Source organism: Camelus bactrianus, chromosome 1 (assembly GCF_048773025.1).
Source record: "Camelus bactrianus isolate YW-2024 breed Bactrian camel chromosome 1, ASM4877302v1, whole genome shotgun sequence".
Lineage (NCBI taxonomy): Eukaryota > Metazoa > Chordata > Mammalia > Artiodactyla > Camelidae > Camelus > Camelus bactrianus.
Window position 1 is genome coordinate 55,963,756 of NC_133539.1, and position 21,936 is coordinate 55,985,691.

Sequence of the window (21,936 nt, forward strand, 5' to 3'; positions counted from 1 at the left end):
AATCTGTTTATTGTTTTATTCACATATAGATTAAATCCTTCAGCTACAAATTAAAAAATCTGATGGTTGGTTGTAAAATTATTCATATCACAAAAATGTCAGAATGAAAGTAAAATATAACTCTTTGAAAAAATATTAAATTTTATTTAATAATTTTTATAATTTCATAAATTTTTTTAGATTTGTACTGTTTTGTAGCGAATTTTTAAGAACTTTTGATCATGTCCAAGGATTGTACTGACTTAACTAAATGCAGCAATTCCTGGGTTTTTCTTGTTATTTGTTTCTTTGCTTCAAGTTCTTGTCAACTCACTACCTTTATTTTCTAAAGTAATTTTGTTCTGGGTACAGCCTGTCTCTTAGACTATATAGCATAATTTAATCTATTGTTTAATTTTTGGAGCGGGAACATCATTTATTTTTGTCCCTAGAGGTATTATATTTTTGAATTTTCAAAAGCTACACTGTACCTCAGTTACAGGGTGGTGTTCCACAATTAGATTTCTTTGTGCTTCTAGGTCTAGGTTGCACTGTGGGCTTAGGCCCAAGTGGAGTTGGGTGATCTCCCACTAGATCAGTACCGTGGTGCCTCTGTACCCCTCACAATATTCCATTTCAATGGAGGGATCCTTAGAGGCTTTGTAGTGACAACATTTGGGCCACCCCTATAAAGAGGACTTGAGTCTGCTCTCTGCCAGCCTCTACTACCTACAGAGCACCTCAGGAGTTAAGTTGGTGGCCTTGGGGTCAGTCAGATGAGCTCTTCATGGATGATCTGTCTCATTTTAAATGAGAACTTTGTCATAAATACTTTACAAATGAGACTAAACTAGCATAAAGCCATTTAAGGAGATTATCAGTCCAATGTGAACCAGTAGAATGTAAACCATCCCTCTCCAATCTGACTGTTACTTTGATGTGTATAACTCATTCCTCTTACATGCCAGAGGAAATTGGTTTTAGCTGGATCTGCTTCCTCCTGAACCTGGTAGAGAAGTGGGAGAGGAACAATGAAAATGAACTGCTAGCTAAACACCAGTAATATTTCCATTATCCTCATTTGGTGTGCACACCACATACTTCCCACACATTTGCATTAGGTTGCTTTTAACAACACAGCATCCTCCAGTGCTGCATCAGATCATCTCTGAAGCTGACCTTGATGATGGTAAGTTTCTGTTTCCAGAAGCACTATGACTGGTGTGTGTGTATACACACACACCAGTTAATAGCACAGAGATGGATTGATGAAGGAAAAGCACCAGAGCAAGGAAATCTAAGTTCTAGCCCTGGCCTTTACAATTCAAGTTACCTCCCAGGACTCCGATATCCTTGTCATTAGTAAGACTAGTATTCACGAATGTCTCTTCCAGGTCTAAGGAATTCTGTTTTCAAATCCTTGGTCAGAGTCACCAGATCTACTTCTGACCACACCATATTCCTCTGATCACTTTCTGCAAAGCCACTGGTACGAAGAGGCTCCCAGAGAACAGGTACATGAAGGGCGAGATGTGATAATCTTGGTCATTTGAGGAAATTCAAGAAGAGGTCAATCTCAGATGGAGGTGGGACCTGAAGAAAACATTTAAAGTTTTATATTTTTTATTGCTACAGTATTCCCAGATTGAGATAACATTATAGATATTAATCTTGATGGCTAATGAACAGAAAGGCAAGTCTAAATTACAAGTCTGACATTTTTACTACACGAAATATCAGGCAAATATTAAGCGCCAGCTATCACCAACCAACCAAATGTTATTGATCAGGGCACTCATCTGTATGTGGGGCAAACAAAGGTGTATCGGGCGTGATTGGCTATAATTTGGTAGAGAATATAAGACACAGCCCATGAAAATAAACCCAGGGTGGAGAGTAAAGTGCTAGGGGTGGCACTGCTCCAGCAGTCAGAGGCAGAGCTTCTTGAACTGGTCAAGGGGGACACAGAAGGCTTGTGTAGAAGACTGGCTTTGTGGCTTCATTGTGAAGTATCAGCTGACTGAGCAGAAGACTTTTAAGACAGAAGTAAAGTCAGGGAAATGTGAGGTAATGGCAGAACTGAAGGGAATATCCTGGGAAGGGCTTCCTGAGGAATGAGCAAGAAGTTGATATGAAAAGAAAACAGGATAGGAAGCTAAGAGATTGCTGTGGGGAAAATACAGGATGCTTTGGTATCATGAGAGGAGCCTGAGCTTGGTTTCCAGCTGGGGCCTGGTTTTGCTCCCTTTTAGCTATCTGACCTTAGGCAGGTCACTCAACCTCTGGGAGCCTTGGGTTTCCCTCCCATAAAACAGAAAGATCTTGCTCATAGAGATTGTTATAAGACTAAAATGAAATAATGTGTTTGTGAAACAGAACCTGTTCTGTAAGTTTCAGGTATTACATTTCATTTTCTTTTATGTTTAAAGGTAACTCTCCAGACTCTCGTTTTTTTTTTTTTTTTTTTTTTTTTTTTTTTTTTTTTATGTAGGTGTTACCCTAACTTCTGCAAGTCAAAACTGAACTGATTATGGATATTATAAACCACCCTGAACCTGCTATCAGTCTCTTGGATTCTAATGTCCCAATGTTTCTGTTACCTGAAAGGACCTGGGGATTTTAGGATAGTGCAAAATTGATGTAAGTTGATAGTTTGACTTACAAAAGCTGATTCTGTGTTAGTTTCCCATAACAGAAAGGACATTCCAGACCCTGGATAGTAATTACCCCATCATATGTAGAATCAGATCAAATCTAAAGTCTTGGACACCACTTATTGACATCTAGTGTGTTTATGTGGAGCTTCTGAAAATTGTCCTGTGAAAAACAATTGAAACAGTTGAAACAACTGAGGATGTTTAGACTGAAGAGATCAACTGAATGTGGAAAGTTGAAAGTTCTAAAGCTTTTCCTGTAAACACGGGGGTCTCCTCTGAGTTTTTTAAATGACATGGAGAAGTAATTCTTTATGAAATTTGGCTCTGTGATTGAGTAGGTAGGATGACTCAGTAAGAAGCAGAGAGACCAGTGACATGTTACTGAATTAGTACAGAGTGACCCCAGTCTGTGTCCATCAGTACAGCAGGTTACAGGGGAAAAGGAATGATAGAATAAGGAGTTAACCCAGGAACAGTGCGTGTTTGAGAGATACTGAAAGACACTGAGTTAATAGACAACCGGAGAATATTTCAAGACAGCAAAATGGCACAGCAAAGGAAGAGGTTAAAATAAGCAAATTTTATGTGGGGAGAAAGGTGCCAACCATCTGTTTAGAATACTCTGAATGAGGATTTTGAGAAGGTGGTAGTAGATAAAAGTCTAAAATTTGGTACTGAGAGGAAGAAGACCCTGTGCCCCATCAGCCACAAGATCTCACACATCCCACATTGGTAGAGAAGAGCTAAACGGGGCTACCTCCATGTGTTCTGGTCAGCCCGATCCTTCCACACGTCCTATGCAGACTGGAGAGAGCCTTTCCATTTCCAAGCTCTCCTCATTCCTCCTTCTCTCTCTCTGTCTTGCAGCAAGTCCTTGAAGACAAGCACAAGCACTAAGAATCTACATACGTCATTTTCCCTTAAGTTGCACCCATATACTTCAGCTGACCTTTGACTGGCTTAGAACTAGAGCTGTGGTTCTCAAGCTGGGGTGATTTTCACCACCGCCACCCCCCCCCCCACCCCAGGGGACATATGTAATGCTTAGAGACATCTTTGGTTGTCACAGCTGGAGGAAGAGGTGCTATTGGCATATGGTGAGTGGAGGCCAGGGATGCTGCTAAACATCCTACAATGCACAGAACAGCCCCCTAAAACAAAGAATGGCCCAGCCCTCAAAGTCAGTAGCACTAAGGATGAAAAACTGAACTAGAGGAGTAAGGTTGCACAGTCTGTGTTAGAAACATTCTTGAGCCCATCAGACCTCTTTGTTACCTGTGGGGTGAGTTGTTCATAGTGAAGAGTAGTGACTTCCTTGAGCTTTGACATTTTTTGTGTGCTGAGAGTTGGGAAAATCAGCAGATGTTGTTCTTCCAGTTTTCTTTGCTCAGTGTACATGATTTCTAGTTCAAAAGAGGTTGGTGTTCCTTTGTGGTGACTATAGCCTTAGCCCTGGCCTAGTGTTCCTCTTCATTTACAGAGATTGAGGGTAGCATGTGTGCAAGGCCAAAAAATTAAATTCATAGGAAAAAAAAAATACCCTACATGTCTCTTCCTCAGCTACTCTTGATCTTTCTCCCAAAAATAAATTCTGAAGAATTAAGAATTGGTAAAATCACCTGTGGCGATTTGGCTACTCAACAACATCTCATTTGTGCATCTTACCCTCCTCCAAGAAAATGATTCTCGCCCCTAAATTTTGTCATTCTGCCTTTCCTCCAATTACAAATCAAAGATTACATCACTTTGCATCAGATACATTTCAATTTAGTTAGCAAGACTTGGTGTCCCTAAGAAAATATATAGCTACGGGGAAAATTAAAAGGGCTAAACTAGAATGTGTCTTGAGGGCAGTGATTTCTCATCTTTGTAACTCCAGTGCCTAGTAGAGTGCCAGGCACATAGCAGGTGTCCAAGAAATATCTGTCCAGTGAATGAACAGAATTTGGCAAGTAAAAGAGACAGTAAGTTTCCATAGATTTACTCCAAAAATGAGAATGAAATAGGCTAAAACCTCATACAGATGCTGACCCTTACTGATAGAGGGCATCCAGGAATTGAGATTGTTAGGACAGTACAGTATTACTTACTGCAGAACAGCCATGCTAGTCCTAGTATTAGTGCAATGATCAGAGATGCTGAGATCGGGATAATAATGGCCCAGGGCAGGAGCTGATTAGCGGATGGGGCTGGTTTGGCTGCTGAGGGAAAAGAATAGTGTCAGCTCTAATGTGTTTCCAACTGCCTGATACCCATTCTGTGACCTTATATTGACACAACTGTAAAGCATTTTCCCCTTCTCTGCCTGGTTAGCTCCCCCAAATGCAGCTTTTGGCATTTTTCTTGCATAATTCTTCAATCAGACACATACTTATGGGCAACTAATACCAGCTGTCAGATATTGAATGTGAAAAAGAAAATTTGAACTTTTGCATTTACTGAGTTAAGTTGGCATAAAAAAAGATACTCAGGAGATACTTTAAAAGCTATCTTGTCTTCATCTCTCATTTCTATAGCTGATATTACTATGTATCACTACTCATAGTTGATGTGTTCTAGATAGATCTTATTTTTCCTTCTCCAGCTCTGTCATGCCTTCTCCCTTTTAGTCTGTAGTCTTAACACACACACACCTCACAGTGGCTGTTTAAAGCTACAGGAACCACTTTGCATTTATTTTCAGATACACATTTTTCACCATCCAGCCTAGGGCTTCTGGAAGAATAGAAGAGACCCAGCAAAGAGCCAAGAGTGGGTGTGGCTTGGTAGTAGGTGGGGTCATCCTGGAGGAGGGATCTGCAAACCAGCTATCAGCTGTAAAACACAGGGAACAGAGAAGACGGGGGACACGGGGAAGGATGTGGATGCCTATGGGAGTAGGAACTGCTGTCAGTCCCTCCTGGTCGGGAGCAGCAGTTCCACCATTTATTCTTCAACCCATTTGAGGAATAGTTAGCAACAACATCCGGAGAAAGGTCAGAGACACAAAAGGAATATCAGCAGCTCATCCTCTTCTGATTTCTTTTGAATGGCTTACAAATAAATATTGAACATTTGCTAAAGTACCATCTCCCATTTTTCTGATTACAAGGCTTATGGATAAATTTTGGTCTTTAGCTTTTCAGACCCCATCAGCATTTGGCCCAGTTGACACTCTTCCTCATGGGATTTCTATGACACCACATTCTTCAGTTTCTGTTAGGCTGTTCTTCCTCTGCTTGGTGTTTAAATATTGTTGTTCCCATGGTCCCATTCTCCTCTCACTGGCCCCTAGTAATCATCCACACCCAAGATTGGAAACACGAGCTGATTTCTAAATCTGTATGTCATAATCCTGATTTCATTTCTGAGCTCCAAATTTGCATTTCCAGCCACCGACTAGATGGGTGGATGCCAGCATCTTCACCTGATTAAAACTGAACTCAGTGTATGTATTCTTTCTAGAGCATATCTACCACCTGCTTTCTCCCATTTCAGTGAATGGCAACACCATTAGTGACCCAAATAAAAGTGAAGGCTTGCCTTTGTGCTCACTGCCCCGAAGCTCCCCCTGACTTTCTATTGTGTATTGAGAATATCTCTTCAATTGATTCCTTTTCTCCAAATCTCTTGCAGCAACTGCCTTAGTTCAGGTTTTGCTCATCTCCCACCTAGTAGCCTCCATACTTCGGTCTCTTTGCCTCTAGTTTTCTAGGCTTTAATAATTTCTACACATTCTGCCACAGTAATCATTATAAAATGCACATTTGATCATAGAGCACCTACTCCCTAGAGACTAGGGAAAGTTGTTTTCTTATTTTTTCTCTAAAACACCAGATTGAATGGAGACATCGAGTGATTACCATGGTTGGCCTCTGCAGACCAGAATAACACCCAAAATAACAAGGAAGCTCTTGCTATTATCCTGGGAGTCTAGACATTTCAAAGGTTCTGACTCACTCCTGGCTTCCTCTCAGAGGCCACTTCTCATCCATCTTCAAGCCTCCCTCAGCCTAGAAAGAAGGTACGTGCTAAAGGGCAAGAAGAAGGAACCAGCAGCAGCAAACCCGTTCTATCATAATGCCTGTTAGGAACCTGGCAATGGGCCACAGGCAGACCCAGAATCCCAAGGGCATAGTCATGTAAGGACATCTGCACGTATAGCTCATTAGACAGTCTGAGTGGGCCTCCCTGATTCACCCCTTACACGCATGCGCACGCGTACACACACACACCTTCCAGTGTATCAAGGGTTAAGTAACTGGGCAGACCCAGACTAAAAGAACGATAGACCCAGTCTGCTTAATTAATAAATTTAGAATTGTTTAAGAGTAGGTATTTCTATAGTAAAGCTTTACTCACATTGATAAAAACATTTCTATGAACTATACTCCTAATTTACATTTGCTTACGCAGTCAGCCCTTGACCCCCTAAAAATGCATTATTTGCTTTTGGCTATAAATGACACCTGCAGTCCAAATTATGAGATTTGAAGTATTTAAAGCTCTCTGGTCATAAAGACAACACTGACACCTAGCAAGATACTTGGTATGTGATAACTAATAAAGACTAGATTAAAGAAGGAATGATTAAACACATACTGTTAATTACCTCTCCATTAGTCATTGTGAATGTAGACCAAGTGGGGCAAAGAGCTAGTATTCTGAATTAGACTGAAAAGGGATACTGCTCATCCTTAGCATGAAGGAAGAGAGAAGGCATATGAGGGAAAAGATGATAAAACTGGCTGTCTAAATCACCTTTAAATAATAGCTCCATCTTTTTATTTAAAGGACTACATTCTATTCCCTGTAAGTTAACAAACTACAGTGTTAACCTGGCCAAGCCAGGACTACTACTTAATTTTTTAAGTAAAATTCTTCTGGAACACAGCCATGTCCTTCATTTTTGTTCTGTCTGTGGCTGCTTTCATGCCGTAACAGCAGGACTGAGTTGTTGCCAGAGACCATATGACCTGTAAAGGCTAAGATATTTACTGTCTGGCCCTTTTCTAAAAATTTTTGTCAACCTTTATCCTAGAAGATCATATATACTCATATTCCAAATATAAATAATGTCCAAAATAAACATGTAATTGAGGCTGCTTTTACCAATTTGCATACTACTCTCTACCTTAGTCACGATAATCTAAAATTGGTTAAATAATGATATTATCAATAAGGTGACAAGTATTGCTGAATTAATAAACTAGCTTCACTATATGATTCAAACTTCAATTTTGTAAATTTTTTAGAATACATAAAAGATGATAGAGATGAATTTGGATTATTAATAAAATCATGTCAAAATTTGGTTTATAGTTGGACTAATTTTCCCCTCAGAATTTATCTCATTACCTATTGAGGAAAATAAAGAATCCACTCAAGATTGAAAGATCTAGAGCAAATCATTCACTAGGATGAACTACTAGACCATCTAAAATACCTCCTCTACTACAAGCAAAGATAAGAGGAAGATGTATTATACATAATAAGTTATGTTTGATGTATTGCTTTTTACTATGCAGCCACATAACACATTGTTAGAAGTGGGGCTCAGGGGTGGGGAGAGGCCTGGTGGTCCTCCATATAAGCAGCCAAACAAGTTAGAAATGTATTTCAAGTATCTGAGTTCTTCTGTAATAACCCATTATGGGTTTAATATGCATAAATTTACATAAGCCCAACTTTTTTCATTTTATATTTTCAGATAATTTTACCTCTGGGGAAAGAAAATTCTGTAAGTATACTACTTGTAGGGTAAAACATTTGGTGTTGGTATTGGATCAAAAATGACCACTTTTTGAAAAAATTGTGCTCTACACTGGAATTTGACACAACATTGTAAAATGACCATAACTCAATTAAAAAATGTTTTTAAAAAAATGACCACTTTTTTCAGGCATTGTCCCCAAGTAGTTTGTCATTCACCTTCTTTACCAGACTTGGTTCTGAATGAACCAGTAGTTCTTAAAAGGCACATTCACCCACAGAAGACAATGATTTAACATCATGGGACCGTGGGGAGGGGGCCCCCAAAATAAAAGTGCCGAAGCCCAGAGAGCATTCAAAGAAGGCCACATTTTAGTTCTTTCAATAAAAATAATACTGTTATAATAACTTCCTAACATGATAACTTGATGGATAGCACTTATTTGGATTTCTAAATTTTAGAATGTTTATTAAAGAAAAGAAAATTAGTCTATTAACATTATAGTCAGACCTTGTGTGGTGACCTTAAGTCATAGTAACTCTTTATTATCATTTCATTTACGTGTCTAAAAAAACTACAAAAAAATACTATGAGTCAATATGCACAATTCTGAAATGTATCTGGCTGACTCATTTTAGATTCTACACAGCAAAAACTCCCTAGGACAATGTCACTTACATTTCTGCCAGTTGAAGGTCTGTGACACTGTTAAGTCTCCATACTTGACAAGACACATGAAGCTGTGGTTCCTTGTCACATTGAAATCCAGTTCACTGCTAATCGTGTAGAGCTCAGTTTCAGGATCTTGGGCAAGTGTTGTGTAGGTAGCGTTTAATTCTTCTCCATTTTCCAACCAGGAGAGGTGAGGCTCTGGAAACCCTCCAGAAGTTGAGCAGATTATCCTTCTGATGTCAGGAGATGGATTTCCGAGGTCACTAATACTAGGGGCAGGGAAGTCAGCTGGAGAAGGAACAAGGATGTAAGTACATTATCATTACGTGTTTGTGTGTATGTGTTTATATTTTTAATAAATACTTAGCTTTAATAAGAACAATAAAATATAATTTGCAACTTCCCATAAGTCATTAATAGTTAGGTATAATCCAAAGACTAGTTTTAGTTTGAATTGGTTATATCAATTCTTCGTCACTTTTGATGGAGGTAGAAGGGCACTTATTAAAGAAAGAAGTAGGTTCCTGTGTAAATATTGACATAGTACTTGCATTTGTAAGGAAGGGGTGGAATTAAAAATAAGAGACAGCAATTATTGAGTTCTTAATATTTGTTAGGTCTGGACATTATCTCATTTCATCTTTACAACAACCCTAGTAGGTTGTAGATTCAAAAAGGTTAAATATCAGTCATTACATATGATTTAACCTAATAAAATCTCCATTTTCTAAATAATCAAATGAGGTCTAGAGAAATCACAACCAATAAGTGGCAGAATTGGGATTTGTGTTCAAGTTTCTCTGATACTAGAACCTCCCCCTCTCCTGCCTTCTTTTCTTTTCCTTTCATTTCTTTCTTTTACTTTTTTTTCTTCCCTTTCTTCCTAGTATTTGAGGTATACAAGGTGGCTCTCTTTTATTTATCTATATATTAACTCGCACTTTACTAAACACCTGAGAACCCACTATCCCACTTGAGAACTGGAACACTGACAGCAGGTTATGTAAACCTGCTTGTTCCGTCTTTGCCTTGCTGTCCTCCCGCCTCCCACACCTGAGGTAACACTATTCTAAATTTTGTTTAGCGTTACCTTACTTTTTCAAAAGTAGTCTTTAATCAGATAAACTTCTGTCCAAATTGTACACCGTTGAACCTGTAATCTCAACCACTGTACTTTACAGATTCCCTTGCTGTTCTGAAATGTCTCACAATGACAGAGAGGCCTTCCTAATATTCCTCCAAGGCACTCGAAGCTCTCTTTCATTTGTGTATTCGACCCCCAATGAGATGCTAAAGTATACACCAAGCAGAGCACAGTGAAATGACTGCAGTGAACACAGGAGAAAACTCCCCTCACCTCTTCCTCACTTAGTGTTAGGCTTAAAGAATTTATTCTTCTTAACATGACTGCGGGGAACCAATCCCTCCATACTTCATCTCATGTACCTGGTTTTCTTCTCAGAATTCAGAGTCTCACAGAGAGATGTAGTCTAGCATAGTGGTCATCGAGAGCAGGTTTTAAAACCAGTTTTGCCTTTTAATTCTGGGCCTGTTACTTAACCACTTTCAGTCCTAGTTTGCTCATCTGTAAGATGAGGTTAATACTACTTGCCTCCCAGCGTTGTAAGAATTTCATGACATCATTAATGTGTATCACATAGAACAGAGTCTGACACACAGGAAATTAGTTCATAGACCAATGTGTGTCTTAAATTTGTCCTCTCTTAGATGAGTTTCCTCATTTAGGTCAAGTTGCCAGATGAAAGTTTCCAGGACTGCGTGGTGGCACCATGAGGAAAAAGGGGAAGAGGAAGTTATGACAGGTTATTGTAATTGCCAGGAAAAGGAAAAACTTGGATTTGGTTGGGGATAGACTCACCTTTCTTTTTTGTACTAACTCTGTTCCTAAATTAAGTTTGACATTTTCCTGAGGCATTTTTAGTTGACATTGTTATTTCCTACTTCCTATTTCCTATTAATTTATCCTATCAGACCAAATCATTACACGGGCAGCTGACATCAGGAGTATTCTTTGTTTCTTATAACACCAATATGTCATGTTGTAACTTGGAATAACAAATCCAGGTAACTCATATCCTAATTATGATTCGTGTTCATTTCTACACTCCGCTTTTCCAAAAAACATTTAACCACAAGAATGCTACAATATCAAGGGTTGTATTAAAAATCATCTTTTTAAACTCCATCTCCCACCCCTTCTATAAGGTGATCTGTTTAGAGTAACATCTCCTAAGGCCTTGCAAGACTGTGAACCATTAAAGAATTACTCCTTTGTGTCTCATTTTTCCCAGTTTTCACCACCCTTAATGGGTAGGGTAAGAATATCTTATTAGGGAAGGAAAAGGTGCACATGCTTTAGAAAGGTAAAACTCCATTAACCTAGTTAATCTGATAACTAGTATAGCTAGTTCTCAAATGTGTTACTTAGTGGAGGCTTCATCTATTGAGCTATTATATCATTTAGCAATCTTAGGCAAATGTAGAGAAACCAACTTGTCCCAGTTAGCCTAGACTTTCCCAGTATTAGGACTGAAAATCTCATGTCTCAGGAAACCCCTCAGTCCCTGGCAGAATGGGACATTTGGTCACTTTGGCCAAATGAGAGCTTGTTTAGTGTCTTGCTTCTCAAGCTGTGATCCTCAGCAACTGCAAGGCATCACCAGGGAGCCTGTTGGAAATGCCAGACCTGCTGAATTTGAATCTGCATTTTAACCAGATCCCCAAGTCGCATGCACCTGATCATTTGACAAGCACGATTTTCATTGTCTCAATTAGAAAAACCAGAATTGGTTCTGGGTCTAATTAAGCAAGCAGAGTTTCTCTTTTTGTCTTCCCCTACTTGATTTTGGTGCCCCACTCCCCTGTCTAAGGCCCTCAACACTCGCATGTTGCCCCTTGGCTGTCCTTGGTTGCCTACGGGGGCCTGCTACAGGGGCCTGCCCTCCCTGAAACTCTGCCTCTTCTCCCTCTTGAGTTTTCTTCTCTATATTTCTACCAAATGTGTCCTGAGTCTCCTTCTCTCTGGATATTATGTTAGAGGACTGACTACGTATCTAATGTAATTAATTAATACAGGCTAATATGTCTGTGGTGCCATCTCCCCTAGGGAACACATTTTCATTTTTAACAGGGGTCTCACAGCGGTGGGGGAAATGCTAAAACTAGCAGGAGAAGCTTTAATAGTGGGAATTCCAGGAATTGATACAGGTCAGAATTTTGGAGGAGGCAGTCTTCTTAGAGCCCCACAAATCCCACCACCAGATAATCATTTGCTCTTCCCATGGGTAGGGAATACACAGAGTGAAGTTTAAGATAATTCCATGAAACTTTGGTGTACCTCCTAAGCTTTAGGTATGACCTGAATGCTACCGCTAAAGATTCAACATAGCTTAAGACCAAAGCAGGGAAGAACGGTGAAGAATCCATTGGGGAGTCACTTAAGTTACCTGTTATCAAGGTTAATTCTTCCATTTTATTAAAAGGTTTGGTTTCCACTAAAGGCTCAAGGGCGCAGGAAGAGAAAGAAATGTGTTTGAATTTTAAGTGTGAGGGAATGGCCCAGGGCTGTCATTTCTCAGCAAGGGCTCAGCCTGTATCAGTATCCTCTTTCAGAATCACCGGTGATTAAGTCAAGGCTTCTTCCTACCCTGCCCTTTAATAACACATCTTTAATATCTAACTTTGTAAAACTGACCATTAGACTAGAGCTTCAAATGTACAATAAATATAATAGTACAATAGCCAGAGCAATAGACATTCAAACACTATTTGAAAAATATTTATGCCTGCATTGCTCTTGTACCTTTCAACATACTTTGCAAGAATATATTACTGGATCAAGTGCAGTTAGTAGGACAGCCCCATCACATCAGATGTGTCCCTTTATGATTCAGAAGGCACTTCAGGTCATTATTATGCATGCCCCAGGATCACTGTCACGAACTTGGATTGTCAAAGTGCAAGAAATGCAGCTAATAGCTATTTCCAGCTAGGGTTTACTGTAAAACTAGAGACTCAACCCTAAGAAATGAAGTGAGACACATTCCTCTTTGGTAGACTTTCCACCTAAATCAACAGGAGTACGTCTTTAAGGGCATCGAGAATCTGCTAGCTATCGTAAATCAGAAAATCCCACTGACCTCTGACCAATAACTTCACCGAAGTGAGGTGCTCCAGTTTGTAAGTCCCTTGCTCAGGCTTCTGAATGACACAGGTATAGGTGCCTTTGTCTGACAGGCGCAGAGCCAGGATCACAATGCAGAGGTTACTGGTGAAGTCAGTGAAGGTGCGGTTCTCATACTCGGGCCACACTTTCACTTTTCCAGACATGACCGCCAGCACCACTTCATTATCTTTTTGCCAATAGATGCGAACTTTGGTCAGTTCTTCAGTGGATATGTTGTAATCACAAGATAGCACTGCTATTTCTTTCACTGTTTTGGTCACCTGCATGATGCCTATGGAGAGGCAAACAACAAAATTTTATGTCTATTAAACATAGATGCCTGCACAAGCAGGAATTCGGAGTGGACAATAACAGAATTCAGAGGGTTGCATATAGTGACTAAGCAGGATCAGAGTGTTCAGTTTGAGTTTGATATTTTTGGTCCCCAGTGCTTTTTTTGCCTCCATTTAAAAAATTGTGATTAAAAAATAATTTTACCATCTTAACCATTTTTAAATGTACAGCTCAGTAGTGTCAAGTATATTCACACTGTTGTGAAACAGATCTCCAGACTTTTCCATCTTGCAGATTGGAACTCTGTATGCATTAAACAACCCCTCTTTCTCCCTCCCCCAGCCCCTGGTAACCACCACTCAACTTTCTGTTTCTGTGAATTTACCACTTTAAATACTGAATATAAGTGGAATCATACATACAGTATTTGTCTTTTTGTGACTGGCTTATTCCACTCAGCATAATACTATCCAGGTTCCTCTGTGTTTTACATGTGTCAGAATCTTCTTCCTTTTTAAGGAATAATAGTGATGATAATGACTAATATTCCGTTGTATGTATATACCACATTTTCTTTATCCATTTGTTTGTCCATAGACAATGAGGGAGAAGGCGCTCTAGTCTCAAAAGAAGACCTAGCATATGAGTGCCAACTATGGGTTAGACAATGTACTCAGCCCCACAGGGATAGGGAAGTCATAGTTAAGGAATATGAGATTTTGATTTCCCTGATCATTCATTTTGGTGGTCTTATTTTACAGATGAGGAAACTAAACCCAGGAAAGGAAACTGCCCCAGTTTTACAGAGTACTTTTGGGGCCATTCTCCTTGTTTACTGGTTTCCCCAGTTTTAGGCCCAGTGCTAGGATAAGTAAGCCAGCACTAGTTGCACCCCAGCCAGGCCCCATCACTGAGCTCTTTTGTTTTGAGAAAGAGTGCTTTTCCTTCCAGACCTGGCTTGACCCCATGGCTTCAGGCTGAAATGACTCCCCTCAAACCCACCTGAAGGGACCTCAGTTACACCTCTGGACCATTTCTGACCTTTCTAGCTACCCTAAACAGATGGAGATCCTGTCTTTATCTCTCTTGGCTATCTGTAATCCATGCAACGGGTGCCCTACAACCTAGTTTTGCCAGAGAGTCCTCATTGAAAACATTTGCCCATTTTCCTGTCACCATATCACAGAAATATCAGCGTTTCGACATCCCAAGTCCATCTCCTTGTTAGCTCCTCAGCACTCATCAGTAACACCAAAATCCCTGTCAGACTATATTTTCTGATTTTTTTTTTTTTTTTTTTTTGGTTTAGAAAGCATGGTAATTTTTCCTATGCTGTGCTTGACTGAAAAATAGAGTCCCTCTAAAGCCCCAGTGCCTTCACATCTGGCCACCCTCCTCCGTCCCCCAGTGGTACGATGCTGCCTCTTCCCCACCACACAGAACCCCTCACTAGGATAGGGGTCTCATTTCCAAGCCCATTCTCCTCGGACAGCAGGGTCATGGACACTAGCACCTCTCCGTCTCACCAGCCATTCTTCCAGCCTCCATCAGACTGGGTGTGGCTCCACCACAGCATTTAGGAAGAGAGTTTTGTGATGACAGGTTATTTCCACAGCAGTGTGAGGTACCTCAGAATGATCCAAAGCACCTCTTTCGACAATTGTGCTGAACGTTGCCAGCCCCAGATTTAGGAAATATAACTGAAAAGGAGGAAATAAATGAAAAGATGCACTTGAGAGAGCATATAATAGCTGAATAACCTGAACTATCTTTAAAAAGAGATACAATTTTTAAAAAAGACAGAGATACAACGAGAGCAAAATGATACATAGAAGGCACGTGGACTATGGCTGCCTCAGCCACTTGCTGATTGACCTGTTTACTCATCTGTACAAACGGTATGATGCCTACCTCTCAGGGTCATTGTAAAATTAAATTCAGATTAAATGATATAAATGGAAAAGCCCCTAGTACATAGCAGGTCTTCCATAAGAGTTTCCGTTCCTCTCTTTCCTTTCTCTCACCCCTAGCTGGTACCCTCTGGTCTCTTTCTTCTCATTAGGGATTTTGTCAGACACATGGAACATGCTATGAGCCAGACAGACCCCATGACAGAAAGCAGCTCGCCCATCAGGGGTCCTAAATAACAGGTCTTTGCTATGCTCTGTTCTCACCCGAAAAGAATCCAGGATTTCTAACCGATTTTGAAATGTGGTGACATTAGCAAAAAGAAATCTTAACTGAAAGTGAGCCAATTTCAGTGATGGTTCTTAAGGAGTTTTTGTCCAGCCATCTGAGAAGTGTGGGTGTTTTTCTAAAGGTCAACGGGCTCTTCGATGTTCCTACGTGAGATCCCCTCAGCAGACGTTGGTGCTGAGGAAGAACCAGACTGAAAAGAGGAACCAAAAATCTTCTGGGCAATTCCCACCAGGACCTGGCTTGCATACTCAGGGACTCTGCTACACGCAGTACGAGAAAAAGTTGAAAGATTTCTGAAGGGTTTTGTCTGCTTCAGTGTTTCTGGAGGGGAAACTCAGGTCTGAGCACTCATTACTGCCTCAGTAGTTGAATTTTGAGCTTGCTGTGTCATTTTACAAACAGGCCTAGCAACACCTACCTAACACAATGGGCTGAGGTTTCTGTGAGGGAATGGAGGCTGAACTGTACACAGTACCAGGCACATGGGGGGGACTATCACACTCCCCAGACATCCACACGGTCCTGTCCCTTGCTTCCTTTGGGAAAGGTGTCCCCTTGTGGCGAGACCTCCTCTGACTCCCACTAACAAGCACCATCCTCCCTGACCCCATCCATCCTGCCACTCGTTAGTCCCTTGTCCTGATTTAGTTCTCGTCAAGCTTGTCTCCAGCTGCTGTATATCAGCTGAAGTTACTTTGGGGTCATGAGAACAGGGGCTTTATCTGTTTTGTTGCCACATCTGCAGAATCTAGAACAGGGCCTGGCTCATAGTAGAGGCTCCATAAATATTTGCTGAATGCCTGGCTAGGCATTAGGAGATGAGATGTGGTTCCACCCGCTGTGTGTTAGAATCATAACCTTTAACAAGTTGATGAACCTCCTTGGGCTTCCGGTATAATTTCTGCAAAATGTGCATAATACTATCTCCCCGACTTACTTCACATAATTTCCACAGGGGTTGTGTAACAGCTAGATGTAAAGTGTTTTGTGAACTGTAAAATGCGACACAGATTTTATTCATAGGGCTGTTCCTCTCAAGCAAAGCACCTGATGTGTTGAGTCATGCCCAGGATGAGGTGAGAATCACTGCAGTAACTGGCTGACACTTGCACTGAGTTGAATGCTCCCAGCTGGTGTGGGCTGCCCATTGGCTGCCTCTGTCTCCTGCAGTCATAGGTACCAGGGCTGGGCGGGGAGAGGAGGAGGGAAGGCAGAAACGGGAGGCGACTCTGCTCATCTCTGACGCGCATGTGTGCAAACTGCCCCACCCGCACGGCATACTGGGTACACTTCACAACGTGAGTCCCCACCCCATACCCTTCCTGTCCCCTGGCCATGTCAACTCCCCACTGATAACCCTCCCAGGAGAGGGAGCATTTTGCCAAGAAGTGTAGAGGCCACTGGTTTTAGACAAATAATGCACCTCTCAAAATTCAATACAATGGAGTATTACTCAACTAAAAAAAGGTATGAAGTACTGGTACTTACTGCAACATAAATGAACCCTGAAAACATTATGCCAAGTGAAAGAAGCCAGACACAAAAGGCCACATATTATATAACTCTGTTTGTAAGAACTGTCCAGAATAGGCATATTCATGGAGATGGAAATTAGATTGGTGGTTACCAGGAGATAGGGCAGAGGGAAATGGAGATGGACTGCTAACTGGTATGGAGTTTCTTTTAAAGAGCGATGGAAACGTTCTGAAATTAGATAGTAGTGATGGTTTCATAACATTGTGATAATACTAAAAACCACTGAATTGTACACTTTAAAATGGTGAATTGTATGTCATTGCATTAAAAAAAAAACCCAAAAAACAAAAACCATGCAGGACAACTGGGGGATACAGTAAGAAAATTTAATGTATAGCTTTAAAAGAAAAAAGAACCCAATCTAGGAAGCTATGAGTCTCCCCTAATCCCTCCAAACTGGAGGAAGGCCGTGTGGACACAGTGGCCTGGCTGCAGTGCCCATTCTATGGAGTTGAACCTCAACAGTGGTCGGTGGGCCTGCACCACCGGTTCTCCGAAAGTAGGGAGAATCACATGTGCACAGCAGCTTGTATCACCGCGTGCTATGATTACATTATTTCCCTAAGGACTTAGATGTGCTGTTTAAAGGTTTTCCGTGACTCTAAAAGAAACACACATTAAATTTAGAAAGAATGAAAACTACAGAAAAAGCATAAAAGTCACCTATAATCCCACTACCTGGAGATTTACTGTTAATGGTCTGTGTGACCCTTAACACAATGGAAGTGACCTTTTTGGACACTTCTAACTGCTTTTGATTAAATGAACTGGCATCCTCAGGGCTAGTGTGGGCCCTGGGCTGGGTGCTGGGCACACCAGGAAGCTAAGAGGTGTCAGCTCTCCAGCAGCTGGCAGATTTGAGACTCATCTCCTGATTTTTTCACATTGCTCCCAACTTTCTCTCCTTTATAGACCCAGCCTATATGCTGTTTATAAATCTGATCCCCACTTCTATGTGTCTCTCTAAATGGTGTATCTCTAAAGTGCCTGGGGACTTGAACAGCTGACACCACAGCAGTCACAGCAAGAACCGTGGCTTTGGGGACACCTTGGCCAGCAGCATTCCGACAGAGCATACAGCAGGAGCAAGGCCCTGTGGACGGTGGCACTCTGAGGGCACTCTTCCTCCATCTCAGTGCTCCTCCTGCCATAGACCCACAGCCCAACATCTTTTCTGCATCCCTGGCCTGCTCCTACCAAAGCCCCCTCCCCTCTCCTTAGAGCTGTGTCACCCTGAAAGGACCCCGGTTCTGAGGAAGAGCTGCCCATGTTAGGACCCTTGGCCTGACAACCATTAGCTTCTGGAGCACATGAGCCCAGTGTTCGGCCTCCACAGACCAAACTAGAAGTGGAGAGCAACCCAGCGGGTCCCACCTCTGCAGGAAAGGGTCCTGGACAGCAGTGGGTGGAGACGGGTGGAAGTGCAGCTTCCCCACACAGGGCAGGAGAGGAGGGCGTAGTGTGCAGATCCCCTGTCCTGGAACAAAGGCCTCCACAGTCGTCTCCACTCTCTGCACCCAGTCTTGTCTCCCACAGGCCATGCACAGTTCACACCTTCACTCCAGTCTGGCAAATCCTCACCAGTTCTGCATCATACACACTCTCCAACCCAACCATCTCCCTCCAACTCCACTTTTTTCATCAAAGCTATCATCAAATACTTGTAAGCTACTAAATGGTTTTGGTACAATCACTCTGGCTGCACTACAAGCCATATTTTTATGCTTCAGCAACACCGTTTAAAAAAATGCCATTTAGAGCTTTACTACTAAAACTAAAGGTCTGTAGACCAGAGGCGTCAGACACCTGGGTGCTTGTTAGAAATACAGAATCGCAGACCCCTCCCCAGACTCACCTAAGCAGAAACTGCATTTAAAAATATATATACAGATTTTATTTTTTCAGAGCAGTTTTAAGTTGACCGTAAACTGAACGTAGAGAGCAGAGAGGACCCATATACCCACTCCCCTCTATGCTCACAGCCTCCTCCACCATCAGCATCCTGCACCGGAGTGGTACATTTGTGCCAGTTGATGAGCCTACACTGACACATCATAATCACCCAAATTCAAATTCCATAGTTTACATAGGGATCATTCTTGGCTCTGTACATTCAGTAGGTCTTGACAAATACATAATGACATATATCCACCATGCAGTATTTTCACTGTTCTGAAAAAATCTCCTGTGCTAGAAACTGCTTTTTAACAAGGCCCCCAGGTAATTGGCATGTATAATTAAAGTGTGAGCAGCGCTGGTATAGACCATGTTACTCCCCTGCTTACAATCCTTCCGTAGCCTCCCTGTGCCTCCAAATAACATTCATATCCCTGGACTTCCAGCCCTACGGAGTCTGGCCCCTGCCTCCCGGGGCCCTTCGGTACATAGCAGGTCTTCAGACAAAAGAAACTCATGGATTCCCTTGTTGACTTAATATAGCAACAGTAGAATCCAGATGTAGATCTAGAACAAGGTGCTTTCCTAAATATCTTTCTTTAGCCCAAAGCTCGTTTCTTTCCATTTGCCTCTGACTAATTGTCTTGGTATAAATGCTAAAGCCTTGGTTTTAATTTTCTTTTTATACTTTCTCTCTTTTTTATGATTTCTCTCTCTCTTACACACACACACACACACACACACACACACACACACACACACACACACACACATTTTCTAGGAAGCCTATAAATTTTCTTCTAAATTTTTAAAAACTCATTTAGACTCCCCAAAAGACTCTAGACTGTGAGTGCTGCCCCCAACTGCCCCCAACTTTCCAGAAGAAAACTAACTGTTGGAAATATAACTGTCAAATATATACAAAATTTGATGCATAAATTGTGAAACTTGAGTCATGGTTCTCTTGGTTCAGCAACAGTGTAAGACAAGTTTTACAGCTTAGGACAGAAAATGTACAACTACCAGCATCGCAGTCTTCCCTTCCCTCCTTCACCCTCCCCAACACCTTAGTTATTCTGGGACATGGCTGCAGTGCAGTGCAGACCTGTTTTAAGCAAGCAGCGCTTAAGACAAGGACCTTTGATATTTGCAGACCAGGAAACCGTGCTGGAGGCCTCCTCTTTGTTTTGGAGAAACCAGGTGGTATGCCGCTCAGCAAAAAGCAGACCTTTTGTTTGTTCTGACTTAAAAAAGTCAGAGCCACCCTGTCAGCGGGATCAGCACTTCCCTTCCCGAGAGCCCTCCAAGTCCAGCACCTGAGCTGGAACAAGAGTCTCTGGAGGTCAAAATATTCTTGAAACACCTATGCAGTAAGTTAGAAATAACTTAAAATATGATTTGTGCTAAATCTGATACCACTTAATGTCAGATGTTAGTGTTGACAAAGGGCATCGGCACCTGAAGCATAAAAATCAACATCAAGAGAAAATTTTAATATTAAGAAGGTTGTACTTCAGGACTGCTTTCTTTTCCCACTTCAAATTGGAAGAAGATCATCGTTGTTCAGTTTTAGAAGCAAAGACTAGCTGTGTTGTCTCATAGAAATACAGTTTGGGAATCAAAGCCGGAAACCACTGCCCTTATCATGCCACAAAATGTAAATGAACATCTAGTGTTCGTTGAAGAGACGCAGCTCTAAGCTGTCCTTCTGAATCAGCTTCATGGTTTTGTTAAAATCATGCTGCCCCACCTTTCCTTTAAGGTCTGGGTTCTTGAGCTAACTTGGCCGCTGGCTTGCTATGCGATCAAGGGTGGGTCCTTTAACCTCTCTGTTTCCTCACCCCTAAAATGGACTGAAACGCCCTGAAGGTCCCTTCCCTCTCACAGGGCCACAGTAAGGGGCAGTGCAGAGAACACCATCTCCTTTCTCTAAACCCTGAAGCCGTGGACTCAGTCAAGTTCCTGGAAGGCGCTTACCTGAACAGAAGTAAAAGAGACCAGCCAACACCAAGAGCTGAAAAAGCATGAGGGATGGGCGCTTGGGTGGTGGAGTTCCCCGCTTCAGTGTGTGACCCATGGCTTCTGCTGAGGAGGATGGAAAACCAAAGCAAATAATTTCAAGCCAAGTGAGAACTGAGCACCTCACAGTTAACACCCAGCAGAAGCAGAAAACAATTCAATTGCCCCACACAGAGGGTTCTCTTGTGATGTTTGCAAAAGAGGAGAGGCTGGATGGTGTACTGGGTGTCCAAACTCCTGAATATAAAAGATGGTGGATTTATATTCGCCACCTGAAAAAGAAGAAAATAAAAGTCACCCAGGAAGGAAGGCCAGCCTACCGGAGGTTGTAAAGCTTCTTAGTTGACTTCCCTAAATGAGTCAGGGATCTTAATCTGAGCAACTTCTTAATCATGGTTCAGTCTCGAGGGAAAAACAAAAGTTCGCGGAGCTCTGTGGAAGTGATCCTGCCTGTGCGTGTTCCGAGAACCAACCACAGCTCTCCCATTGCTGGATGGGATGATGAAATGCAGAGAACTCTAAGGGCCCTGGGTATCAGTGAGCCAACCCAGGAAAGCTCAGACCCTCTTCACATCATACCGAGAAGCACAAAGCATCAGGGCGGAAGCCATGGCGGGGGATTTTGTCCAAAGCAGTACTTAAGTTATGAAATAACTTTTCTTGGTATATTAACGTAGAAAAACAAGTGTCTCTATTCTCACATGCTTCTACACAAAAATATGTCTTAAAGCAGTAGAGGATCTCAATCAACAGAAAAGTGTCAGTGAAAAGGGAAGAGAAAAGACATACAGAAAACATTACTTATT

The 21,936-nt window shown here is 41.6% G+C and overlaps 1 protein-coding gene across 3 annotated transcripts in view; it reads right to left on the reverse strand.

Annotated features, from left to right (window-relative positions):
• Positions 1-121: 121 nt before the first annotated feature.
• Positions 122-21,936, reverse strand: part of CD80 (CD80 molecule) — a 32,270-nt gene continuing 10,455 nt past the window's right edge. The window contains exons 2-7 of one of the 3 annotated variants that reach the window (XM_010970849.3): positions 21,089-21,402; positions 13,161-13,478; positions 9,007-9,288; positions 4,727-4,834; positions 3,394-3,509; positions 122-1,572 (exon numbers count right to left, since the gene is read on the reverse strand). In XM_010970849.3, coding sequence (XP_010969151.1) covers positions 3,409-3,509; positions 4,727-4,834; positions 9,007-9,288; positions 13,161-13,478; positions 21,089-21,188 — 909 coding nt within the window. In that variant the 5' untranslated portion in view covers positions 21,189-21,402 and the 3' untranslated portion in view covers positions 122-1,572; positions 3,394-3,408. Of the gene's footprint in view, positions 1,573-3,393; positions 3,510-4,726; positions 4,838-9,006; positions 9,289-13,160; positions 13,479-21,088; positions 21,403-21,936 lie in introns of all 3 variants that reach the window. The other 2 variants (XM_010970848.3, XM_010970850.3) reach the window with 2 other exon arrangements.